The 26,298-nt window shown below is 37.1% G+C and overlaps 1 protein-coding gene across 12 annotated transcripts in view; it reads left to right on the top strand.

The window, feature by feature from the left end:
• PTPRK (protein tyrosine phosphatase receptor type K) overlaps positions 1–26,298 on the top strand; it is a 382,447-nt gene that overhangs the window by 184,117 nt on the left and 172,032 nt on the right. For all 12 annotated transcript variants that reach the window (XM_086877038.1, XM_086877024.1, XM_086877026.1 and 9 more), the window contains exon 6: positions 5,702–5,876. In XM_086877038.1, coding sequence (XP_086733164.1) covers positions 5,702–5,876 — 175 coding nt within the window. The remainder of the gene's footprint in view (positions 1–5,701; positions 5,877–26,298) is intronic.

Genomic DNA, 26,298 nt, shown 5'->3' with positions numbered 1-26,298 from the left:
GATAAAGTGAGTGTTGCTTTTATTTGTGTAGTGGCATGGCCAGGGACATGGTGATATGAATTTTGCTAGTTTGCCTCCTGTGGCTTTTATTATAATAAAATAAATTAGAAGTGCCACCTCTAAAGGGCCAGATGGCTCTCAATTAGATTATTTCATCAGAGCCCTTGATTTCTTCAGTAGGAGGGTCAGTGCAGCGTGATGGAAATGTGAGCTACTTCCAAGGGGACAAGTTTGAGTAGCAGCAATGCATGATACCAAGACATTTAAAGTAATCGTGGATTTTTCTGTACTGCAGTGCAGCATGCAGGATAAAGCTTGGCTTGTCACATTTGTTCATGATCTTCAGTGTATGTTTGTATGGGAAAAGCTGTGCAGCTTTTCTTGCTAATAAATGAGTGCACAGTTCATTGGAAAGTAGAATCTTATTCTGGTTTGCTATGCATGTAGGAGATCAGAAAGTTAAAGCAAGTCCTACTAATTTCCTACTTAAAAAAGTTTAGTGCTTCCCCTTAATGGTCAATCAAACAAACAAAGTTACTAGCTCACCTTCTTTTATGCTAAGATAGAACTATTTAGGCATATTATTAATTCTATATTTCTAATTAATTATCTGCTTGAAAAAAAAATATTCTTGGTCTAAATTTTGTACTTCTAACTAAAATTTAAAAAATAATCCCACTTTGTTCAAGAATTAAATTTTTTGTGGGGTAAAAAGAAAATTTTATTCATAATTTCTCACAATAAATATATGTAATATTTTATTATATTCCTAGCATGTTAATAGAATTAAAAATGACAAGAATATATTGATGAATTTATGTAAAATAAAATTATTATTATTACTATTACTATTATTATTCAAATTATTATTATTACCATTATTATTGGACAATAATTTAGAAATGTTTTTTGTTTTTTCTCCATTTGGAAATTGTGTCATAAATGTGCTAAAAGAGTTTATATGTCTGTGGAAAACTGACAGACAGGTACATATAAAGTAAAATTTAAACACTATAGCTATTTGTGGTTTTTTTCTCCCTTTGTTTTTGTTTTTTTAACATGGTCTGACAGAGATTGTGCATTATTGCTGGCATTCAAACTATCCATAGTCAATCCTCTTTCTTTTTCCCCCCCCCATCAAAAAGAGACATTTCTCCCTTCACATAATGAATAAACTCAGGAATGTTTTGGAACATGTTCTTTACAAATGCCCCTTTCCTCAAGGCAGCAGAGGTTTGAATCCCTGGGCTGCTGGGGGCATTTTTCCAGCCCTTGTGCTGCTGGTGAAGTTGTGATTACAGCTTTGGGGACTGGGTTGCTCAGACAAACTCCAGACCTGTGCCCTGCTTACCACATATAACTTGCCCTCTGCTCTGCTCCCAGTGGCGGTGCAGTGATTCCGACCACAAGCTGATCCGTTTGGTAATGATAATAAATGGGCAGGGAGTGTGTTTTCAGGAAGGGTTTTCATATTCCAGGTTGGTTTTTTTGCATGAGCACAGGAGGGAAGGTGGGGAGGGAGCGATTGCAGGGCAGCTGATAGGGCACTGCTGCCAGAGTAATGTGGGTGTCACCGCAGCCAAAGTGTTGACATCTTCTGATCTCTGGAGGCATCCTGGCATCCAGCCGAGAGCCCGAGAAGGCAACCAGAGTTGACTGTAATTATTAGCAGTAGAGTGGACTTATTTTAAGGTGTTTACAGTAGGAAAAGGATGGGGATGTGTAAGGTTGAGCTGTCCAGGCTTATAAAAATCACTGGTGTGAAAAAACCAAGTTTGGGAAAATTTAGAGGGAACATTGCTGCAGAGAGGTGCCTCATTGCTATTTAAACAAAAAAAGCAAAACTCCCCACTTTTCAGCCTGAAAGGTTGAGGGAGAAAGGTTGATAAGTTTTAAATTTCTATACGATGCACTTAAATTCTACCAATTAAATAAGACGTTGGAGTTTAAATTCTTTTGATTCCATTCAGGTTCTAAAAAATCCACTAAAATTGCATTTCATATTTATTACATGCTTGATTTCTTTCATGAGGCAAAAGAGAGATATTTAAGACTAATTGTTAATTTACCTAAGATTGTTTTTAAGCTGCATAGGCTTTGCTGTTGACTTTATTTAAAACATAGATGATCTAATTTCATTGCCTGAAAAAAGTTTAATAAAATCATGTTCCTATCAAATTAAAAATAACCTTGAAGTCAGAGCGATTTATTTAAGATTGTAATTTTAAATGCCTGAAATGCCAGAATTAAGGAGGTTTTTTTTTCCACAGGCTAATATTTCTTTTAATCAAGTGTTTATAGAGAGTCGTTCTTTGTGAAGCCCAGAGTTATTTTCACAAAAGAGGAGAGCTGCCTGGTGGTGACCTCTCTTAAATGAGCAATTCAGGGTTATCAAATCAGACAGCAAGGGACTGGAGGAACCAAGGATCGCACAGGGTACAGCCATTACCCATTAGTGTAACTCCACATTAATTTTAAATTGAATTTTTAAAACTTAATTGAGCAGCATTTTCAAGCTCTGTTCAGTGTGAGCAGGACATAAATTGAAACAGTATGTACCAGGAACCCTTAATAAGCAGAGAGAACTGCTGCCTTTCTTCCCTCTCCTTTAAAATCAGTGGTAATGCTCTGACATTAAAAAGAAGAATTTAATTAAGAGATCGTGACAGTGCATCTGAACTCTGACTGGCTAATGGGTTACCAGTGTAAGGGATACGCGCTGAAATGAATACAGGGTTTTTTCTTCAATGTTCATTTTCAGATGAGAACTCTCTTCTGTTTGAACTTTTCATCACTTTAATGATGGAGAAATATTCTAATGGATAATCTGTACATGAAGAAAGACTTTGAAAATGTAGTTTTGCAGTTGGATTCCAAAGAAACAAATTCTAATACAGAGAAATTAGAGCAACTGCTCCGAGTCTTGTAAGATAATGTGGTAGGAAATCACTGATATAAATAAAAAAGAAAATCTGAGGTGTTGTTCTAGAACTGTAAAGCTTGTCGAATTTTATTTTAATTAATTTCTCTGAAAGTGCATTACTATTTCATTTTAAGTAGGAGCCCAATTCACTTTGTTTCTCAACTTGAAGCATGCAGATGAGCTTAAGTAAGCAAGTTCTGATCTTCAGAGTGTAAATTATTTTATATGGTGTAGCTTGGATGTGCTTCTGTGCTGCAGACTAAGCATTTTGCATTCCAATTTAAAGCACTGGACTTACTGAAATGGAGTCCTTCATTTTAGAAAACTCCCTAATATGTATTTTCCCTTCAGAGCAGAGCAAGAATGACTGCATTACATGGTTTATTTGTCAAGTCTGCTATTATATAGGTTCAAATATACACCTTTGGTTTATTATTGGCTGCTTGGTATTTTTGACAATCCTATGGCAAGTTTGTATTTAGTGGGGGAGCTTGGAATCCTTCTGCTGGGTGGATATGTTGTGGCAAGGCCATCAGGGCAAGGCACAAGCCTGAGAGGAAGAAAGTATCATGAGGTTTGTTTATTTTGGTTACTTCAAGGCACTAGATCCAAGGTTTACATTAAGTTATCATTTCTGACAGTCCAAACCTTTGGTTGACACTGGGAGGGGGTGGGGGCAGGGGTGAGGAAGGGAGGAGAGTGGGGAGTGCAAGGATTGGAAATCCTCCTTTCAAATTTAGTATTTTCTATAAAAAGAAGCCAGCTAGTTGGAAGGTGCACCTCCCACAAAATAATTTTACTGTTGTTTAAGCATCACCAAAATAAAGTCTTTAACACCATCCCTCATTTGCTTGGTACTGGAATTTAATAGTTTCATTGATTCCTGAAGTTCAATAAGGCCTTTCATATGTAGGAGTATTTGCAGGCATCAGAAAACTTCCTTAATTTTTCTAAATTGGAGTCAGATACCCACAGAGCTGAGGATGGAGCCTGTCTGTCACAGGGTGACTTGGCTGCACCACAGTTGGTCCAGGTGTCCTAGAGCCCAACATCCATTGCTTTTTTACCCTCTCAGATATATACCCCTGTGATAACCAGGTTTGTGGTTGTTATGAGATGATGCAGTTTTAGGGAGAGGCAACAAGAGTACCTTTTGGAAGTGTCTTATGTGCCATTTTGTTCTGGAAATCTGATTTTGTTCTTGGTATCTTGTGACTCTTTGTGGCCTAGCCCTGCAGACAGAGCTCACACCTGAGGAAATGGCAGAGAGGGCGGCTGGGTGAGGGAAACTGGATGGCTTCTTCCTGCAGTGAAAAAAATCACACCAATAAACCTGCATTTGGCAAAGATAATGGCATGGTCTTTGTACTGGAATATGAGTGACTGAAATCTGCCTGCTTGGTATAAATAGAATTAATCAGCTTAAACATGGTAATAGCTAGAGTGAATGCTTGTTTCAGTGGTGATGGACCCCTGGTTAATCTACCACAAAACTCTTTAAAGCAACTAAACCATGCTAGGATGACTAAGGGTAGATGTAAAATGAAGGGTCTGAGTGTTATGAAGTACTCCTGCCTGTGACAGGAGGCTGGCTGATAGACACATGCAGCATTAAATCATCTCCTTTTTGTGCCCTTTATGTTTTGCCACAGGCTTTCAGGTTATTAAATTCTGTGGCTCAGCAGTAGCCCTTTTGGTGTTAGAAAGCTTGGAGTTTAAAACCTCAATGAAGTTTCTCATTCCAGAGGTTGATTAGAGCTAAAAACGTCCACAGAGGTCACGCTTTGCTATGTGTTGAGCAGAATGGGTGGTTACAAGCAAATGCAGCCATCTTTCTGGGGACTGAGCAATGCTGAATGCTCAGAAACTGTATCCTGGTCAGGACCTAACACGCAGCTGATCCATGGGAGAGAGCAGTGGCACTGTTTGTTCTCTTCGTGCATGTTTCTGGGTGTTTTTGAATGCTGACTTTTGGTGGAGGGTTTGTTTTTCAACTGGAATCAAAATTGAGCATTTAATGTGAATGGTAATAAGGAAAAAGATCCCACAAGAGCTCAAACTGTTTCTATCTTACTGACCTGTCACCTGGCCCTGCAGCTCCAGACAGATTAAATTTTTCAGTGATTTGTGGTAGCTGTGCTTTTTTTAAGAACTCTCTAAGCTCTTTCCTTTAAATGAGATCTGTGTTCTTCCTTTTTTTTTGTGCCTTCCTGCCCTCCACTTTTTATTTCAGCTAGCTTTAGATGGATAGGTGGTGCTTAGTGTAACAAAGCTAAAATTTTAGAAGGTATTGAATTTGGACAGATAAAAGGTAACATTAAAAAGGAAACATTGGTTGGTTGGTAAAAAAGAGCTGTTGCAGACCTTTGAAATCCCTCAATGCCAGGTTTGTTTAAATATATCTTACAATATACCCAGTGTATGTGTTGTAAATCTGCTTAAAGTTGAATTGATTTTCTTAGGAGTACAACTGCTACTGCTGGGCTATCCTGGGATGATTCCAGCTATAAGGCAGTTGCAGTCAAGTATGTCATGGTCATGTTTTGTGCCAGTGCAAAATACTGATGGTGCTTTTCACTGCCAAACTTGATTTTGAGTACTGCTTGTTTCTTGATGGCACCTCCTTACTGAGCTCTTCTACCATGAAAATGCATGGCAGCATGGTCTGAATGCATTTGGGTTGAGATTTTGGTTTTTGTGTCTTCTTTGTATGATGATAATGACAAATGTCTTTTATATCTTTTGAGTTAACTCTGCCTTGATTACTCTTATTTTCAGAGAAGAAATGGGGAAGATATTCCAGTTGCTCAGACTAAAAATATCAATCACAGAAGATTTGCAGCTACTTTTAAGTTGCAAGAGGTGACAAAAACCGACCAGGATTTATACCGCTGTGTAACTCAGTCAGAAAGAGGTTCTGGAGTCTCAAACTTTGCTCAACTTATTGTTCGAGGTAAAGCTTTATTTATTTTCATTTTATCCAGTTAAATGCTTTTAATGCCAGTGCTTTCTGCTTACACTCTTTATTTAGCCTACATATGCCTTGATCTGAAATGATCATACAAAGATAGCCCTATGAAACTGTCATATGATGAAAGACTGGTTTGCAAATTTTCTTCCAATTGCTTCCCATGGAATGCACCTATGTAAAATCCTGATTCCAAAGTGTTGGAAATGTGCCTGCTTGCTTTTCCTGGGAATGCTATTTGTTGAACTTAGGTGTAAATCAGATTCCACTTATACATAGTTACCATTCCCTTTTAAAATCTGTTGCCTTGAGCACACTGGTAATAGAGCAAATAATACATTGTTCTGTTACCTTGGAGACAGGTAGATAAAAAGAGTTGTAAACTTTCACCTGACCAAGGACTGGGAGCATTGTGGAGATATTCTGTGATGTTTTCCAACACAGAAGTAAAAGGAAAGAAAAGAAAACTTGCTTTTCCCACTTGAAATACTTTTCTGGTTGAAATTAATTCAAAAGCTTGCTGATGTGCAACCATAGCTTGTTTGTGGTGTGATCAAGTTGGTGACTTTTTCTTTTTTGCATTTTATGCTCTGGAAACGTGTAATCTTGACTGGCAAAAGATGTGTTTGAACATATAAAATTCAGTTTTCAAATTCCTTCAAAACTTCCAAAATTGTGTGGTCTATGGCCTGGAATAAGCTATTGAACCACTTCTTACCTAATTATGTTTCCTCCAAAACTGCCTGTTTCATTCTTTGTTGTGATGAGGTTTACAGTTTTTTTAAGTGGAAAAAAGAAGTGGTGTACAAAATCTGTTTGTGGAGCTGCTGCCTGATGGAGGGACAGATTTGGCCAGGTGGTTGGAGTGTCTGACACGCAGCTGGGCTCTTGCTCAATTCATTGGTGAGGCAATGGGCTGTGTGCTCAGTTTGGCATCATGTAGTCAGACACTGCATCTGGAATGGGGGCAGGGCAAGCAAGTTTGTCCTCAGCTTGTAGAAATAAAAGCCGTGAAGGAAATGCCCTGGCCTATTTTTTATCTGGTATTTGCTGGCAGAGGTATTTTCCCTGGGAGACCAGTTGATTGAGGTCAACCAGGTTTTATGGCTACTATAAAACATCAATAAAAATGGGCCTTGCTGACTACACAAAGATTTAGACAACATGTTAAGAGCTTCTTTTTATTCTGTTAGATGCACCTTTTGTCTACCAAACTGCAAGATGGTCTTCATCCTAATAAATTGAAATAAGTCCTGTTGAAGCATGAAAACAGACTTTTGTTGTTAGAAAGGCAGGGCAAATCAATGTATTTATCCAATAAAGTTTTCTATTTTTTTCTAGTATAAAATGGCAATAAAATGGTGTTAAGAATACTATTTGTCTCAAAAAATAACCCAACAAGAATATAAAATTTCATAGTACCATCTTTTAAAATGCATCATGTTGTCCTGCTTAGAAACTTAGGTAATTTCATAGATAGCACCATATTTATGGCTCAAAATATAAATTTGATAAGCAGCTATGTATATAGCAGCCATAGCATTTTTTTTATTTAAAGGTTGATTTTACTTTTTGTGTGCTTTTTATTTTAAGTACAAGAATTTTAACTTTTTTTTAATATATGTACACATACTTACTTACATACATATATATGTACATATATGCACACATGCACACACACAAATACATATATATATATATATATATATATATATATATATATATATATAATATTAAAAAATGCCCTAAAAGATAAACCTTCCAAAACCATTTTCATCTCTTTGACATCATGGTAGAGAACAAAGATATATGTTTTATAGTTGGATTTATTGCTTGCTGTTGTATTTGAAAAGCAATATACAGTAATATATTTTCTTGTTTGTCTGGATAACCGCTAAATAAATCTTGTTAGCCAAAGAAGCATACCCATACCCTTAGGGATCAGCTACCCTGGTGTTAAAACTCTACTGAAAATTAACCATAATGACAGGTCCTATATCTCAGTGGCACTTTAAAGCTGACATCCTGCTACATGGATACAAAAGATGATAATTTTAAAGGAAATTTTTGGGCCACTGATATGAATTGCCTTTAATAAGAGCTGGCATAGTATTGCCCATTGTCAAAGATGACCCAGGGGGAAGAGTTTATTAGTGCGTTTCCTTCTAAACTGGGAGTGACAGGGCATGCTTGGGGCCCTTTTGTTGCTGTTTGTAACAAATGAAAATTTCGCTGCAGAATTCTCATGCTGAAGAGTATTGATCTGTGTGTTCTCACAGCCAGAGGAGGGGAAAAAAACGATGAAACACAATTTACTTTGTCATGGCTTTAGTATTGCTTCCAGATAATTCTGGGCAACGATAGGGTCTTTGGTTTGTAGAAGCTAAACTTTATTGACAACAGCATTTATTAGAGAGAGAGGGATGAAGAACAGGAGTTGTTGCACAGTAACTCAAAACCTTGGTATTGGGATTCATGGCCAAGATATGGATATATCATGGGATATGTCTCATGTCTATAGAGATGTGTGATACCATAATACAGGTGTAGAGGCATCTGATACTTCTGATCTGATACAAGTCAGTCTTGATGAATAATGAAAGTTTTCAGTTCTATAATGTACATTATGTTGAAACATCTTTATTTCATTTTGAGCTTTAGCAGAAGAATTACTTTAAGTGGAGTTCTAAACTCTATTACAAATGTAGTTACCTGGGAGGGATGGTATACATTTCAAGAACCTGAAAGAGATAACTCAATTACTCTGATTAGTTTTTTGAAGAAAAATTGAACTAGGATAGGATTTCTAATTAAATGATGAGATTTTACCAAAAGTAGTTCCAGTCAATGATTTAATGTCTCACCTTTGTTTAGAGCTGGTCTTCAGCTCCCAGCTCAGTGGCTGCACTGTATTGATTTTTTTATACATGGTTTCTATGGCATTGCTATTATTCTTGGATGAGTGCAGAAGGAGTTTTCCCTTTCCTCTTCCTTTTACAGGAAGTTTGGTGCTGTCATTAGTGTTAGTTTACTTACCCTCCTGAATATGTCCATCTGATTAATTGTCTATTTATGTCTTCCCTGGTTAATTGGAAATTTCTGGGAAGGGAGTTTCTTGAAGTCTTCAGGGACTCCTGTCTCTCCTGGAACTTGAGGGAGATGCTGGGAGGGAGGAACAGTATCTGTGATAGGTAAGAGTGAACAAGAAGCCACTGATGATTTCTTTCTTGTTCACTTGTTTCTTACTTGCTTTCGAGAGCAAATGTATATCAAAGTCTCTTCTGCTTAGTGTGGAATTGTAGAAATGAAGTACCCAAAGAGATCTCACCTGTGTATATTTGATACATACAAGTGTGTAGCCTTTCCAAGTGACAGTATCAAATGTTCTGATCTTCAGTCAGTAGAGAACTTTGCCCTATAATAAGTTCTTGTACTGCTTTATTGTTCCATGCTCTGAAAAATGTACTGGAATGTTTCTCTGAAGTTGTTAGTATTTGCCAGAAAAGTTACCTTGTGCATCAAGAAATGAGGTAGTGTCCAACACAGCAGCTGTGATAGCAACTTCTTAGTTGACATGGATTGTTAAAAGTGTCTGTGAGATGGGGATGAAGCTGATATTACATTCTCATATGGTTAGTTAATAAATCTTTGTAAAATAATCCAAATTCAGTTTGTCCCCATTTGGAATGTCTTACTCTTGGGCAGCCTTGCAAGGACTGTGAATAAAATAATCATTTTCTTTGGCTGCAGTACAGGGAAGATACAGGTGCTAAGTCTCCTTCTTTTTAATATTCAATTTAAATTTAATTCAATTTAAATATTCAATTTAATATTCAATATATATTCATGTAATAACAGTTTGTTGCTCTGATTGTCAAAAAAAGGAGCAAACCCTTTTCTTAAATGGTATAAAAATGAATTGCACTTTATGTAAAGTGTTCATTTGCTTGCCCAAGTTTGGGTTCTTTTTAAAGTAGCTGCACATTGTTAGAAAAATAACTGTACAAAACTTGATATTATGGTATTAAATGCTGCAAAATCAGCAGGAAATATGGTGCATTTTATTTTATGTAGTGGATCTTGCACATATGATTTGGAAGAAAATGTTTGTTAAAGATAAGGTAAAAAAATAAATGATAAAACCCTCAGAATGTATGAATCAAATGTGGCATTTGTTAATGTGGAGAGTTCTATCATACATCTGGTTCTACTGATAAGTTTATAAGGTTTATTTGAGCCATAAATTACAGCAATTTTTTATAGTTTTACTACGTGATTTTTTTCTTTTTAACATTTCTTCATCCAACCGAAACATCTCTTCTGTGCTAGGTTCAAAGAAAGGGGAGGTCTCTGCCTTGATTTATATTGCAATATGGAATTGTCTTCATGCACCTGGTAAATCCAAGTTAGTAACAGCAAAAAAAGGCAGTCTTCCTCTACTGTCATCTGAATGTTCTTCCAAAAATCCTAACTTCTGATGAACTGACTTGTTTCTAGGCATCTCACCTGTTTGCATGAGTTTGTGGATATACTTGTTTCTTGCATTTGATTTGACATTGCAGGCAGTATCTCTTCTAAGTCATCAGGTTCAATTTTTGGTGGGATTTGTGATTATGTTTGCTCTTTTTGTTTACTTTATTGGGCTGAGTTTGCCATCAGAAGCAGTTCCTGTTACACAAGCCTGGCAGTGATTCTTCTGTCTTTTTTATCTGAATCTCTTTAGGTATTTTATGTAGGAAAACTAGTAATTTGGCTGGTTCCTGGTGATGCTAGAACTCTGTGAAGATAGAGTTTGCCCTTGGCAAGTAATTCTTATGGGAGCATTATTCTTTTTCTCTTACAAGAAAGCTTTGAAATATTTCCATTTGAGAAAGCTGTGGACTGAAATGCACTTTCCAAATTTCATTGGTACTTGTTTGGTCTGGAAAAAAAAAAGTGAAATCTAAGCTTGCTTCAGATGTGTGTACTCAATTCTGTGACTTGGTTTATTCATTCAGTATAATAACAGACCTAAAAATATGTCAAGAAGAGTACTAGATTGCAGGTGGAAAGTAAATACATCAGGTAACCTGAATTTATATTCCCTGCTTGCAAATAGACTGAAGTACTTTTATACGAATTTTGCAAAATGCCTCATATTTCTACCCTCCATTATTAAGTTCTCTGATAAATAGGAAATTTGTAAAAAAAAAATGTTTCCCCTCTGGTGAAATTGCCTGCCATCATAAATATTAGACAGTTCAGGTTATTAGTGATGCTTTGTAATGTGTTCAGAAATTCAGTCTCCAAGAGACAGTGGCTTTAGACTGTATCTTTGAAAAGCCTTTGGTGTGAGTTTTTCTGAACTCACTGAATTTCAGACCAGAGAGGAAATTGAGGAAAGAGATTTTGCAGTCCAAGTTATTGAAACCTATGGGCTTTACATCACTAATTTGGCTAAGTTTCCTTTTGAATCATCAACAGACTTCAGCAGAGGTATGCAAATATTTTATTTGTGTCAGAAGACCCCCGTGGCTGCTACGCTTGATTCATAAGATGCATTCCTGGAGTATTGATATTAATACTGGTACTCTTTTGGACACTCAGCTCATCTTCAAAATTACTTTATACTCTTAAGTTTCCTCATTAGTTGTAGCCTAATTCTCTCATGGCTGTATCCCTGCAGGAAGAGCAGATGACAATGTCATAATTACTTTGCAGTAGTTGAAAAAATAAGGAAATTATTTTGTGAAGTTTTTCTAAACCTTGATAATAAAACACAAATTATAATTTGGGTGTATATTTAGGCATAAGCATTCATCAGAAAGCCAAGTAACTCAATGTTTTTATGGCATTCTCTGGTTTTAATTTCTCTACTATATTAAGATCTTATCCTCTTTAAGTAGGTTTAACATGTGAATCTTCCTATTTTTCAATCCTCTGTTTCTCACAGCAGGTAAAGAGGAGCTGTCACCCTGAAGTCAAATCCTGCCTCCTTTACATAAAAAGAATGAAACAAGGATATAGGAAAATGCCTCAGAAAGTTTTATGCTCATAATGAATAAATTGAACCAGATAGGAGTCTCAATTTCGTTATACATATTTGAAAGAACAGCAGCTTCACTTTCTGCTCAGGCAACCCTACTGTGGAATTAACTCTGCTCAGCTCCTTTGCTCAGGCAACATTTGTCTCTGGTTTATATAATTAATAAGTGCACTGCTCATTTTCTTTAGGAAGTGCAGGAAAGCTGCTTTTGCTGGAGAAGCAGGAGAAAATAGTTTAGACCAGTTTTTTCAAAGAAGCCAAAGAGACTGATTCACACGAGGTAACAGAAATGCCAGGTATTTGGCATAGGCTCCATTCCATATTTCTATGTTGAGCAATCTTGGCTGCACAGGTTTACATTTGAAATGACAGTCACAGAATGGCTGAGATTGAAAGGCACCTCTGGGGGTCATCTGGACCAAACTCCCCCTGCTCAAGCAGAATCATCTAGGGTTAGTTGCCCAGGATCATGTCCAGATGGCTTCTGAAAATCTCGTGGGATGGATATTCTGCAGCCTCCTTGGGCAACCTGTGTCAGTTCTCAGGCACCGTCACAGCAAGAAAAAGTGTTTCCTGATATCCAGAGGGACCTTCCCATATTTCGCTCTGTGCCCAGTGCCTCCTGTTCTGTCACTGAAAGGAGCCTGGCTCTGTCCTCTTTGCACCCTCCCTTCAGGTGTTTATACACTTTAGCAATATCCCCCTGAGACATCTCTTCTCCAGCTGACTCTCAAAGTGTCTCTAATGTGAGCTGGTGCTTTATTGTAGTTCTGATATGTTCTTCAGGAGCACCTGAAACATTTAAGGTAAAGCACACGTTTTGCTTTTATTTCATTAGACATGAATTTTGTACTGCTTGATATAGGCTAAATTAATACTCCCAATAGGCAAAAGCTAGCAATTTCAGTGTTGATATGCATCATCTTAATACATTCTCTGAACTTAAAGGTGACTGGTCTGGATCAGAGCAAAAAGCCAAGTCCTGTAGCTCTGTGTCCTGCCCCAAGAGCCAGTGATTGGGGCAGAGTTATCAGAGAAAAGTTGATGTAGAAGTATCCTTTGCTAACTTAAAATTTGTCTACCCCCGGGGTCTGTGTTTCAGACATCATCTTAGAAAAGGGCAATACCCTCTCAGCCTGGACATAAGTGTTTTGCCTCAGTTTCTCACTCATAAGAATGCAGGAACCAAAACAGATTAATGATTAACTAATTCACTTACTTGGTGCAAGGGCCATTTTCTATTTATAGTTTTCATTGCCTGGTGTATATTTTCCCCTGACATCCATGATGGATGTTGATGCTTTGTGGCACTTTGATTCACGAGTCCAAGCACTATGAGTTCCTCTTGTGTTTTCTGTAAGGCTTCATACTGCCTGCATGACAGCACGTGGGATAGAAAACTCTGTGGAAGTCCTCTCTTCTCTGCTTGCTTCTCAGCAGCAAGAAGCATGATGGGCATACTATTTTCACAGGTGGAAATCAGAACAAAAGGAAACAGAAGAGGAGGAAGGCTGGGGATGCTGACAGCTAGCTGGATCGATGTTTGCATGGCTATTTCTGCTTCTTTCTGAGAGCTGCTTTTCTGTATGTCAGTGTAGTTGCATTTCTGGGCATCTGATCACATCTAGAATTACAGATAGCTTTTCTTCTGTCATTCCTAATTAGTAGGTGTGGCACTATTTTGTGTGTCATTAGGTGTGATGCTGTTTTGTGTCCTTGAATGAACATGTAGCAGGCCTGGCTGGTTTTCTGATGGCCGTCTTTGACCATGTTACATAAACATTCAGGCAGGAATGTGCTTTCAAAGCAAATCTCCAGAAAAGGGCCCTTCTCTGCTTACCAGGCAGTAGACTGCTACTTATTCTTGTCAGCTCTTGTGGAGACCTTGCCATGTCTTGGTAGCAAGATAAATACAGCTGCAGGGTCAATGAAAATCAGTGGGAGCCTGTAATGGGTGGTGACCTGAGATGACCTTGACCGAGTGGCTCACGGTTGCAGAGGAGCTGGCTCTGTGCTGTCAGGTTTAGTGCTGGCTTTAGGTAATATTCCTCACGGGTTTTCTGCCCCTGCAGCAGACCAGGTATTATCAGCCCCCTTACTGGCAGCATGAACTGGGTATCACCTGCTCTGGCAAATTCAGCAAAGCCAAGATATGATGCAGCTTCACTCAGCCTGATTGGAAATGGTGCTGCTGGTGATACCGGAGATGTGGCATCAGTGACTGTGTGAGCGACATCTCACTGTTTAGGTGCTCTCCTATACGTCTGCCATTTTCTCCTGTGCCTCCTTATTGCAAAGTTACTTAGGTGAATTCAAACACCAAATAAAGCATTCGGGAAATTAAAATGTAATCACTTTGAATAGCGGGTTTCTCATTGGACTTTAGGCTTAATGGGAGTCAGTGCAAAGGGAAAAAAGAGGCAAGGGAAAAGCTTTCGGAAGGTGTCACTTTAGGCAGGAAAAAAGGGGATGCTTTGTTTCTTATATCTGTGTTTTATCCAAGTACAGCGACATGAAGATCATTTGCAGTAATGTGATTTTTCTCATCTTAATTAGAGATGTCTCCAGACTGCCCCACTGCATCACTGCTGTATTTCACTTGGATAATTTCCCTTCCAGTATCTGGTCTGTCTCTACATTTATTTAAATCAAATATTTCATTTGAATACTGCAGCTGAGGATGGTCTCTCTCAGTTTAAATGCCACTGACATTACTGTGGAGGTTAAAATATTTACTTAAATACAGACAAAGTTCCCTTACTTGCCATCATTTTCCAGTTTGGGGGAGGGGAAAGCCCCTCTAGGTTTGACATCTCTGTATTGTGCAGAGTTGTTAAAAAGGGTGCCGATGAGTAGATGCATGGTAATGATGAAAAGGGGTGCATTTGGAATTCAACATAGATGGCAGAAAATGCAGCATGTCAGAGAAGCCATATATTAAAGGGAATTTGAATTGGAAACTGAATCCCAACCTGCCACTGGGGGCATTTTGATCATTTTGATTTATTAAACTTTTATAACAGCATTCAGATGAAGCTGAATTAAAACGCTTAGTCTTGGGTGGTTTATGATACACAAGTCATCACGCTAGTGAAGTCTCGCCGTGATCAATGTACAGTTAATTTAAGTTGCTTTCTTAATGCAGGTGCACCTGTGTGCTTTAGTATGTATTTAAAAATCTAACAGTGTTCTAATGCTGAATCACTGAACAAAAATACAAAATGAAACCACACTGACATTTATTTTCAGCTGCATTTGAGTGAATCTTGCTATTAAACTGTAGTTGAACTGCAAAAAAACAAACTGCATATATATTCTTATACCAATTTTATATATTGATAAATATACACACTCATTATAAAATAGCTAGCAATGAAAATATAAATATTTCCTTGAAAATGGGTTGTACTGCTAAAGACATAGGTGCTTGCCTTGCACTGTTCTGACCATCTCCCAGCCTCAGCAGCTGTATGGAGTCTCAGTGAGCACCTACCCTGCAATAAAAGGAAATCAATTACTATTAGAGTGGCACTGCAGGTTAAAGGCATTACAGGTTCACACTCAGTTTTGCAGCAAGGAGATGATACTTCGCTGCAAATGGGGAATGATGCAAAAGATGGATGAGACAGAGTTCAAGGAGCAGTACTGTGAGGGTCTGGCACTATCATTCCAAGCTGTCTCAGAGACATGATGGATGATTCAGTGGCAAGAAGCAATAATACCCGATGATGAGACATTCGTCTCCAGATCTTGAGCCCACTGCATGCTGTCTACCTGTTGGTGTTCTAGTGGCATAATGATTCCTGATGTGTTATGAAGAGCTAAACTATTGTACTTAAGCAGCTAATTTGGAATGTTGAATTTAGTAACCTAGATTTTTTTGCCAGCTTCTAGAAAAGCGAGTAGCATATCAAATGCTCCTGCACATGGTGAATTTAATTACCTCTTATTTATGTGTGGTACCTGTTGACAGGATCTTGTAAGCTGTGCTAATACGATAAGTAATTTGTTACCTCCAGAAATCTCTTTCTATGTGCTCTCTGATCATTATCATGAAACATGATAAATGATCTAGCCCACGAGGTGTGAATGAAAATGAAATGGATAATTTGATTCTATGTCTAAATTGTCGCTGGAAAAGTTGTTGCAATTATAATGAAATTTATCTCGTAAAAATATGCTTTGCAATGTGCCAATGACCTTTAATCATCTTGGCTGAGGAGTTATTTGAAGATAATTTTAAAGAGATTACAAAAAGTTCGCTCAAAGTAGTTTGGATAGAAGTTTTCTTTCTTTCCTAAAGAGTTTTAAATATTTGTCTGCTTAATAATTCATATTGCAGGATTTTTCTGCAGTGTTAATTTTATTTGCAGAATTTTTTCAGAATTATATAGAAAGTGGTGAGAAACATATCTGACTCTCCTGAAGAAGGGGAAGCTTAGCTACATGCAGAAAGATAGATTTCTTCCTGCTGAGATGCAGTGTTGAATTTGGATGTGTTGGTTTACTAGAGAGCTTGTCACTGAGATTGATATGGAGCTGCTAACAGGCATGTCTTGGAGAACATTTAAGGAGTGTTATAAGGAAAATGAATGTGTTTCTCTCCCTTGTTCCCCAGGTATGCTCACAGTGCTAATGGCAGAGTCTGTGTCCTACCTCGTCCATGAGGAAGGATGACACTATTTTATTACGACTGATATATTAATTTTCATCTCTTCCCAAAATTTTTTGTGATTTTTTTATTTCTTTTTGAATTTCTTTGTTTCCAGGACCTCATCTATAACATTTCATGTAGTTATTCTATGTCCATTTACTTAGTCTTTTGGCATGTCTTGTACTACCAAACATTTTGAGTGTATCGTCCCAGTTGACGTCTATATATGGTAACAAGTGAAATTTTTAACTTTCCTGAATTCTTCATGATTAAACAAAAGAGAAAATTTCTATTGATGAGTTTGGGGGCTAAAAAGACACAAAATTCAGTGAACAGTTAGGAAAAAGTGAGACCACCTTTTTAGGAATTAAATATTGCTTCGACTTGAATTATATTAGAAACCTTACAGACTAATAAGAATGGTCAGTAGGGATGGTAGGGAAAAGCATCTCAAGTCAATTTAACATTTTCCTTCAAGAAAACTTCCATAACTTTTCCTTCAAGAAAAGAGGATGTAAGTACAAAATATCAAGAATTATGGAATTTTCAAGTTTGGAATAGACCTTTAAGATCATCAAGTCCAACCATCAACTCAGCACTACCACTGTAACCCCCAAATCATCAACCAGTGCCAGACTTCAAACATCTCCAGGGATGGTGACTCCACCTCCTTCCCAAGCCACCTATTCCAATGCCTGACCATCTGAACAGTGAAAAAACTTTCTTCTGCTATCTATTATGAATCTCCTCTGTCCCAGTTTCAGGCCATTACCTCTAGTCCTCTCACTGCAGACACAGCAGGAGAGACCAGCCTTCACCTCACTGCAAACTCCTTTCAGGGAGCTGTAGAGAGTGATGAGGTTTCTCATGAGCTTCCTGTTCTCCAGACTAAACAAATCCAGCTCCCTCAGCTGTTCCTCATAATCCATATTTTTTTGATCTTTCATGAGTCTGGTTGCCCTTCTTGGAAAACATTCCCTAATCAACGTGATCTGAAGGGTATAAACATTGCATGGCGCTAGTTTAAGGCTTATAAAGCAGAGATAATTTTTGATGAGTTCTAGTTTTATTAATAATGATTGTCCTAACTTTGTGTGAATTAGTTAATTTGAATAAATACCAGGAAAAATACTTTGCTCAATTTAGAGCTTTTGTCTGGAATTTTCCATAAATGAATGGATTATAAGCTAAATTAATTTAAAATTTACTTGGATGTACCAAGCATCTTATAGTTTGTGGAATCTAAATGAATCTTTTATTAATTTTTTTTTGATATTTATATTAGCTTTTAGACTCCTTGTGCCTATCTTGTGGCAGATTCTGTAAGACCTATGGAACTGTGCCTGTTTAGGGATACAAGGTAGAATACTACAAAGTATGAATGCCATATTTATTTTAGTAAAACTGTCTTACTTTAATAAGCTGGCTTACTCATTTCCTGAGTAGATCAAGAATAGTATATTGTATTGTTTACCTAATCTATTTCACTGTCCAATAAGGATTAAGTCTAAAAATACTTTTTTTCTGGGTTGTTTTTTTTTTTTTTAACCTGAAGTTGCAGTTCTGAGTTTATGTGAAAATCGCAGTTTTATTCTTATATTGATATCCTCATGGTAACATAAGCTGTGTTTTTAAACAACTGGAGATAGAAAGACAACCACTTTTGAAGGGAGATAGTGGTAAACTAGATGTTTTTCTTTGGCTTAAAAATTGAGATTGAAGTCTCATGACTTTTAATGCTTGCTTTGAACTTTACTCTGACTTTGAATTGTGTTGACAGCAGCTGGAAATTTCTTGACTAATGATTTATTCTTCAACTTTTCACTTCTCTTGGACTGGATGACTTGCATGTCCTAGAAAAAACAAGACAAGTTTAGTGTGAGCAAACTTGTGATCTATGGGCTGCATCACCAGCCACTGCAATATTTTCCCCACTTTTTATTGGAGATAGAAAGGAGCAGCTGTTTGGCAGTGTAGGAAGCACAGCTTCATTTTAGCAGCTGGATACTTTCAGGGTACAGTTGCAGTGTGGTTTGTTGTTTTCTTTTGTTTTTTTAATATGTGATGCTGAAACACAGTTCCTGCTTTGAATGTAATGCAGCATGACACGTGGCTATCGTAGTGCACTGAAGAGGAGAAGATATCTGCAAGTTCTCACAAGTATGGATAGCATGCTGCAACCCTCACTTTTACCAATGACTGCTCTGTTTATTTATTTGTTTGGGGTTTTTTTCCCTTAGTTTGCACCTCTGGGCTTTCTGCAACATGATTTAAGTCTGCCATCTTTTGTGCCCTACATGTTGGTTGCTACTTCTATCAGTGGAGCAGAGAAAATGCTGTCAGGTTGAATGTGCCAATAAATGACAATGAGGTAATAGAAAGGTGATAAAAAAGTCTGTTTTACTAGAAAGAATAGCTCCTTTTCCAAAAGATTTTTGTAAAGGTAATATAAATGGACACCTCAAGAAAAAAATTGGACTGTGTCTGTATTTTGGCTGGCTGCAGACATGTTTAAGATGTTTTAAGTTTAGGCTTACAGACTTCTTTTCTTTCCCAAGATTTGTCTTTGTTTTATGTGGGAAGCTACCTCCATCTTTTAAATTTAACTTTTTGTTGCTTAAGTTTGTTATCTTCAGCTCTTTCCTAATGCCATTTTAAAAATCTGTTTGACCTTCCTCTTGCATTTTTCTTTCAACCTGGCTGCCTAAAGAAATATTTAATGAGTTTTATTTTTCCTGGGAACACCTCCAATACCTACTTGACCTCTAACTAGGTATGTGGACTATGCAACACAAAGAATTGTGCCCTAGTGACACTTCTTTTCCCTCCAAATTGCTGTCATTATCAGTGACATTTTCACAATTAGAAACAAAATGATTCTCGGGGTTTTTTTACTTTCAATTGTTCCAGGAACAGCTTTAGCCTCTTCTTTGAATAATATTATAAAAGGCTAAAGAATTGATAGAGGTAACACTGGCTGGCTTTTCATTTAGGCCAAATCAAGTGATAGTTTCAAGAAGTTGACCAAGAAACTTTCTGGAGTTGAAGACATAGTGGTTTAATTAATGTTTTAGTTTGTCCAGATTTTGCTGCCCTTTACCAAAACAACGCCTAAAGCAAGAATTTAGTGGTATTTCAGTGCTTCCAGGCTGGAGCAAAGAATTTTTTTAGAAATGTGAAAGGAGGACAGTGTTTTTTTCTCTGAAACTGAATGTTTCATTCAGATGTTACTGCTCACATTATGAAAAATGGAGGGGACAGGCAGGGGAACATGTGTGCCAAACAGTATGTGCAAAGAGTTACCTTATTAAGGAGACTATCCCCTAAGACATTTGCCTCATTAGGACTTCTGATAATTAAGATGAACTATATTTCAGTAAAAAGACAGCCTTCTGGCCAACTGACTAAGCAGATGCCAAGTGGAAGCAAATGATGCTAAGTTGAGCTCTCAGGCAATTAACAGAAATTAATGGACCAGGTACCTACAGTCTGTTTCCTGTGAGTGTCAGTTCAGTGTCTTTGCCCTTCCTGCACTTCCAGCTCAGATGACTTTCAGGGATTTAGCACCTGATGTTTCCTTATCAAAATTTGCTGGGATTTATTACCAATTTAGCAGAGTTTACAGGATTTCTGTGGTGGATTAAAAATTTCACAGGATTCTGGAATTTTAATCGATTGAGTGGGAATAATTGAAGCAAATCTTCAATGACAAAAATCCTGTTTTGACTCATAGCATAATGTTACAGAGGGGCTTGCACTGAGTAAAGAGCTGAAAGCTGTTACCATTTGGTCTGGTTTCAACCTCAACTCTGAAAAATGCATCTCCATATTTCCATAATTTATGCAGCTTCCTAATCTGTGAAGGAATTTCTTGTATGTCCTGTTTTTGACTGATTTGTGCTTCATTAGGAGATTCATACATCATCTGTTTATTTATTTGTTCGACCCTTCCTTAAAGATATGTAAGATAGGCATGGGCAATGTCTGTTTATGTGCAACAGCATCTGATGTTACAGTAGAGACATCAAAAGGTATGGTCCTACCTCTCTTTTCCCTCTCCTACTCCCCATGACTTGTTATTTCCTCTTTTACATCAGAAGCATGCTTGGCCCTCTCTCCAGTGAGGTGACTGGGGAGCTAAATTTTTAAAAAAAACCAAACTCCTGACACTGTAGAAAGAAGTGGGTGTTTTTGTGTCAAACTAGTTTACTACTAGTAGAACCTCTGGTCTGGGAAATACAGAAAGACCAGAGAAGAGGTGGTGGTTCACTCCCAACACTGATGTGGTCATTTTGTGTTGGCTTAGATATAATGTTAAACTGCATCCTCAGCCTGCTTTGCAGGTAGATTACACTGTGCTGCAAAAATCTTTGTGCCCACAAGGAATTGTGGTGGTTGTTCCTGAGATAAACAGTGTTGTCTTGGGGGTTTTCTTTGGTAGCAGCTTCCTTGTATGAACATGCCTTTAGAGAAGTTGATTTAACAGAGAGGGGATGACAGGAGATACAAGTATGTTCCCTCAAGCCCACATTATCTTGTCAGAGCTAAGGAGATAACCAGATACCAGAATGATAGGCCTTAATGTAATAGGCTAGAATAGAAAACCAGCAGTAAAGCTCATCTTCGGGTTGTTATGGGGAAAAAACAGCTGGACTTGGTGTGGAAGAGGAAGAAATTGACCAGAAAAAAGAAAGGTAAATAAAAAGGAAATGAAAGATAAGAAAAATATTTCTCTTGAACTGGACATTTGGTTTAATTTCAGAATGCTAATCAGGCTATTTAAATATGGAAATACAATAACACTTGGAGTGGCTTTTCAACAATATGCTAATTGTATAAGTAAGTAAGCTATTATGATTTGTAAGAAGTAAGTTATTATGTTTTGTATAGGTGTAATTAAAGCATGGAAAAGCAAACATGTCAGTGTAGTTGTTTTATCAGTAGTATTCAATGAATAATAAGATAGGCAGCTATGCACACATCACTGTGCTGCTGTGAGAAGTATATGAAATTTTCACCCAAAGGAAAGAAAGTGGAGGAAAAATGAACTCTTGTTAAAGGATTTGTTGAATCTAAATTAAAAATATTCTTCCACTGAAGAAAAAGTGACTGATTGCAATATTAGAAGTAATTCAGGTTTCTCGAAAAGACATTTAAAGGGAGTGAGGCAACCAGGGGGCACTGTAAGATGTTCACAGAAGAGAAAAGACAATACAAAGGCAAAAATAGTATAGTGAATAGCAAAAGATTATGAACTTGGGTGAGAAAAGTGCCATGAAGACTCGTAGATGGAATAACAGGTGTTTTGTGGCTTTTAAATAATTGATTATTATATGGTATAAATGAGGCATGAAGAGAAATGCTTCATTAAACAACTTGAGAAAATTAGGCAACATATCAAAGGGAAAATGGTTTGGGCTCTTCAGTGCTTTCAAAGGGTACTTTGAGCTTCAGCAATGTTACTGGCCTGCTTCCGTTATTCATTTTTTTACTTTATGTGTTGAAGAGAAAGAAATTATAAATTATTCAGGCCAAGAAGAGTATAAACACCACAGTTACAGTACAGGTAAGTATTCTAATTACCTTGGAAACAAAGGCAGACAGCAGGGCAAAACATTTTGTTTGGCAGGAGAGGCTGTGTAGAAGAGTGGCAGTTTTATCTTATTTTAAGGTATTTTAATGGTTGTAAGTATGGTTAGTATTACTGATGGATTGGCCTGCAATGAGAAGAATTGAGGAAGTTCAAACAAGCTATTTTATTTGCTGACTTCTTACCTTTGCTGATCCTTTTCCCCACACATTAAAACGATGATGGGATATGAAAAAAACTTCATAAGATGTATGTGGAATGGCTTAATGAAGGTACAACATAATTATGGTCTTCTTACTGCATCTGTATTATGTTAACCACTCAGGGATGTAAATCAACAGAAAATTAATCACTTTTCAGTTGGTTAGCTTAGATTGCTTTGGCTCTGCAAAATAGTTTTTGTTTTAAAACCTAGAGCTCTCCATTCAGGCATCAGAAAAAAAAATTAAAAGAAAAGAAGATAATTTATAATTAAATGCGAAGGAAACGTGACATATAGCCATGCATCATCCACATGCTGAAAGAAGATAGTTGGATCATTAGTACTCTGTGCAGAGGTCACTGTATCCAATAATGGATTGCATGGACTGAAGCCTATGGGTTATTTCCAATATTGTCCAATATTCAATGAGTAGCTTGACAGCTGGCAGCAATTTCTTAGCTTTTTTTTACTTCTAGAGAACATGATAGTGATATCAGAAAACATTGCTGCTTGGCCAAAATTGTCTCAGTTTAATGCGTAGGCTTACTCATTAGATAGATAGATAGATATAGATATATATATATACACACATCTAATATATATATGAAGTGCCTCTCTCATTCTTACTTAGAGATGTAAGAATGAGAGAGGCACTCCATATATCACTGAGCATCTAGCAAGCTATAGCTTAAGATTTATTGAGCCAAAGACTGTATCAATGAATCATGTGTGTAATATCCATGACAAACCTTATACAAATTTTTCAAATAATTTCTGAGCTTGGGTTTTTGCCCAATTGGGAGCAATGAGTTCCCACAGTTAGCTCAAGTTATTCATGAAAGAATGTACTCTTTCTGAAGTTGCCATCTATTTTCACTCCAAGAAATAGCAAGTCATTCCATATTAATCAGTTTCATGCCACTTGTCATTTCACAAACGTCTAGCATGTATTCCTTCAATCATCATTCTTTCACGTTGAGTGTTGCAGATTGATTATCTCCACATAGGAAGTTGTCCTAGGTCTTCAGTAACTTCATTTTGGCCTTTTATACGTCTTCTAGCTCATCTGGCAGGAGATAGGAAGATCAGATGTATACAATTTATTTTAGATGAGTGAACATTATGGGTTTACACAGTCACACAAGACATTATGCTTTCTTTGTATTCTGTTTCTAATAATCACTGATATCTTTTTTTTTTTTTTTTTGCCTGGATTGAACTGACGTTGTCTTGAAATTCCCAGTAGAAATATTATTCCTGTCTGATTATACTGATTTAGAGTCCATAAGGGATTCAGAAGGCTCAATACACTGCTTTGTATTTATCAGCTTTGACTTTGCCATTTTATTTCTTAATTCTACAGTATCTTAATAAGGAAAACACGAAAGGCTGGATGTGACTTTTCACAAAATACCTGCAGCTATGTAGCACAACAGATAAGGCTACTGCTGCTTTAATTGGAGCCATCACTAAAACCCTATGTTTTTTTACTGGCATTGTAGGCAGACATATGACTTAGTGAATGTTTAGGAAAATGGTTCAGCCTCAAAAGGAAGGTTGTAGAGACTCCTGAGAATCTCTGAATCTTTAGGGTAAGGTGCTGTCCTTGGAAACAGAAAGACTGCACAAATTCTAATTCCAGTCAGACAAGAGAAATGGATGTGGAATGTCCGTATGCTGAGAGATTAAGTGTCTTCTCTATAATCCTGAATTATGTTCTGAATGCCCCTTTTTATTATCTAGTGCCTCACATGCAACTAGCATGAAAAATCAAAATGTCATTTTTGTAAATGTTTTTTTCTTTCAGCTTTTTTCTGAATTTGGATGAACTTTTTAATCTTAACTTTCTTATCTTTTATTGTTTTCCTACACACATACATACCCACTCTTTCCTTTGAAATGCAACCCCAACCTCAGCTTCCCTAACCCATTTCTTTACAAAGAAGGATTTCTTTGTTTTTTTTTGTTTTTTTTGTTTTTTTTGTGTATATGCAGTTATTCTTTGGTGCATATGGAGTTACATTTTTCAGTCACAGAATTTAGGAAGGTATAAAATATGTGTGCATGAGATGGGTTTGTAGTACCTCTATATTCTTGACTATAACTAAAGGTAACTATAAAATAGACTTCCTGTACTTGTGTGGCCCTGAGATTATTTGAACATTGGAAAAAAGCCAGAATTGGCTTCATGCTCGGGATTGCCTAGCCCCTGAATTTTCACTGGCTGAATGTGGGTACTAAGGAGAAGGATTTGCACTCTGAGAATGTGCCTCAGAAATTTGGTAAAGAGTCTGTGTCAAATGGGGGGAACTTAGAGATACAAATCTTGCTGATCGCTGCATTCTCGGTACAGTGGCGAAGAACTTCTTAGAGGAAAGCTCTAGTGAATTTTGGAAAGAAAAACACTATGTGAAAGGAAAAGGAGAAGGTTTAGAGTATTTTTTAAATGTCAAAATGTTGTGTTATGGCTTCTTATGCTTGGAAAAAAGTTATGTGCATCTATTCTGAACATTTCAGAAAGTCCAGCTTGCCTTTCCCATTACAGGCTGGGGAGGAAGGTGAATAATAGGAGAAGGCTTTCTTGAAAATGGGCAAGATTATATGCATTGAGAAGCAGAAGCCTAAATAGAGTTCAGTGGGGCAGCTTCACCAGTCTTTTGACTGAGTTGACAAAACTGGGTTTTTTTTGCCCCAAACTCACATTTATCAGAGGGATAGCAAGTCCCATGAGCAAAGTTTCCTGGTGCTTGCAGTTATTTAAAAGCAAACAAACCAGACAAATTCTTCAAAGAACACTCACACATTAAAAATTTGAGGCAGAACTTCAGAATTTAGCAGGAAGAATCATGACTTTCCTTGCCTTCATCAAAAAGAGTATTTAAAATTTCTGAAAAAGTACTCCCAGCTTTGGGTACTGGGGCCAACAGAGTTTGTACCAGCAAGTTTACCAGAGCTTGCTGGTAAAATTACACAAGGTCATTTCCCCACGATGGCATGCTTTTGTTACCATCACTTATGTAAAATGTAAGGATTCCTTTAAGGTATTGCTACTGTCTGTTTAGCTGGTAATATGGTGACAAGTGATTTGTTTTTGTCTCCAAATCTTTTGTAATGTGCTCTTAGGTGCTTGGTTCAATACCCAGAACCAACAGAAACCCAGCCTTTGACAAAAAGCCTGTTATGCACAGTCCCTCTAAATGTAATAAACAACATAGGTTACTCGTGCAATCTTTGCAGGTAGCAATTTTCACAGTGGTGCATATTATTATAAACTATATTATTACCAGTGGATCTTGTATTTGGAGAGAAAAGCTGTACTGTACCATTTTTATCCTAATCATTTCTTCTCTTATTATTTTTGTAGAGTTGTTGATTTTGTTATGTGAATACACAAGATTGGTTCCAGAACTTTCAGTGTGCCAGCCCAGATTAAATACATGCTGTTTAGTACCATATTCAAGAATTAAAACATGCAGTAGCAGAATAAGAAACTTTTTGTGTGTTTTTGTTAAGTTTGCTCATCAAAAATTGATAACTTAGAATGGTTAAAATAAGAGAACAAAAAAAATAGATTTTTTTTAAAAAAACCTAAATGTTTGTGTCAGTTGAATAAGATGCAAAATTTAGACTCTTTTATTGTACTCAGAGAGTTTCTATTCCAGATTCATATTGATATTTTGAAACTTTTTTGCAACAAAACAAAGATAACAGGCTTTTATCAACTCATATAAAATCATAATATCACATAAAGATCTTATTAGCATGCAGAACTGGTGGGGTTTTCTGTTCTGATTTGTTTTTCCAGGGATTTCTTTCAGACTTGTCATCACACTCAGAATCCATTTGGCAGTGGGGGTGTATGGCAGCTTCTTTGTTACCCTCATTTCACAGGTATTCCTTAGCATCTGTCCAGGTGCTGTGGCAAGGATGGTGGTT

This window comes from Cyanistes caeruleus, chromosome 2 (genome assembly GCF_971803275.1).
Source record: "Cyanistes caeruleus chromosome 2, bCyaCae1.hap1.1, whole genome shotgun sequence".
Taxonomy (NCBI): Eukaryota; Metazoa; Chordata; class Aves; order Passeriformes; family Paridae; genus Cyanistes; species Cyanistes caeruleus.
The sequence above is the reverse complement of the archived record's forward strand: the minus strand, read 5'-3'. Positions and strand labels throughout refer to the sequence as shown.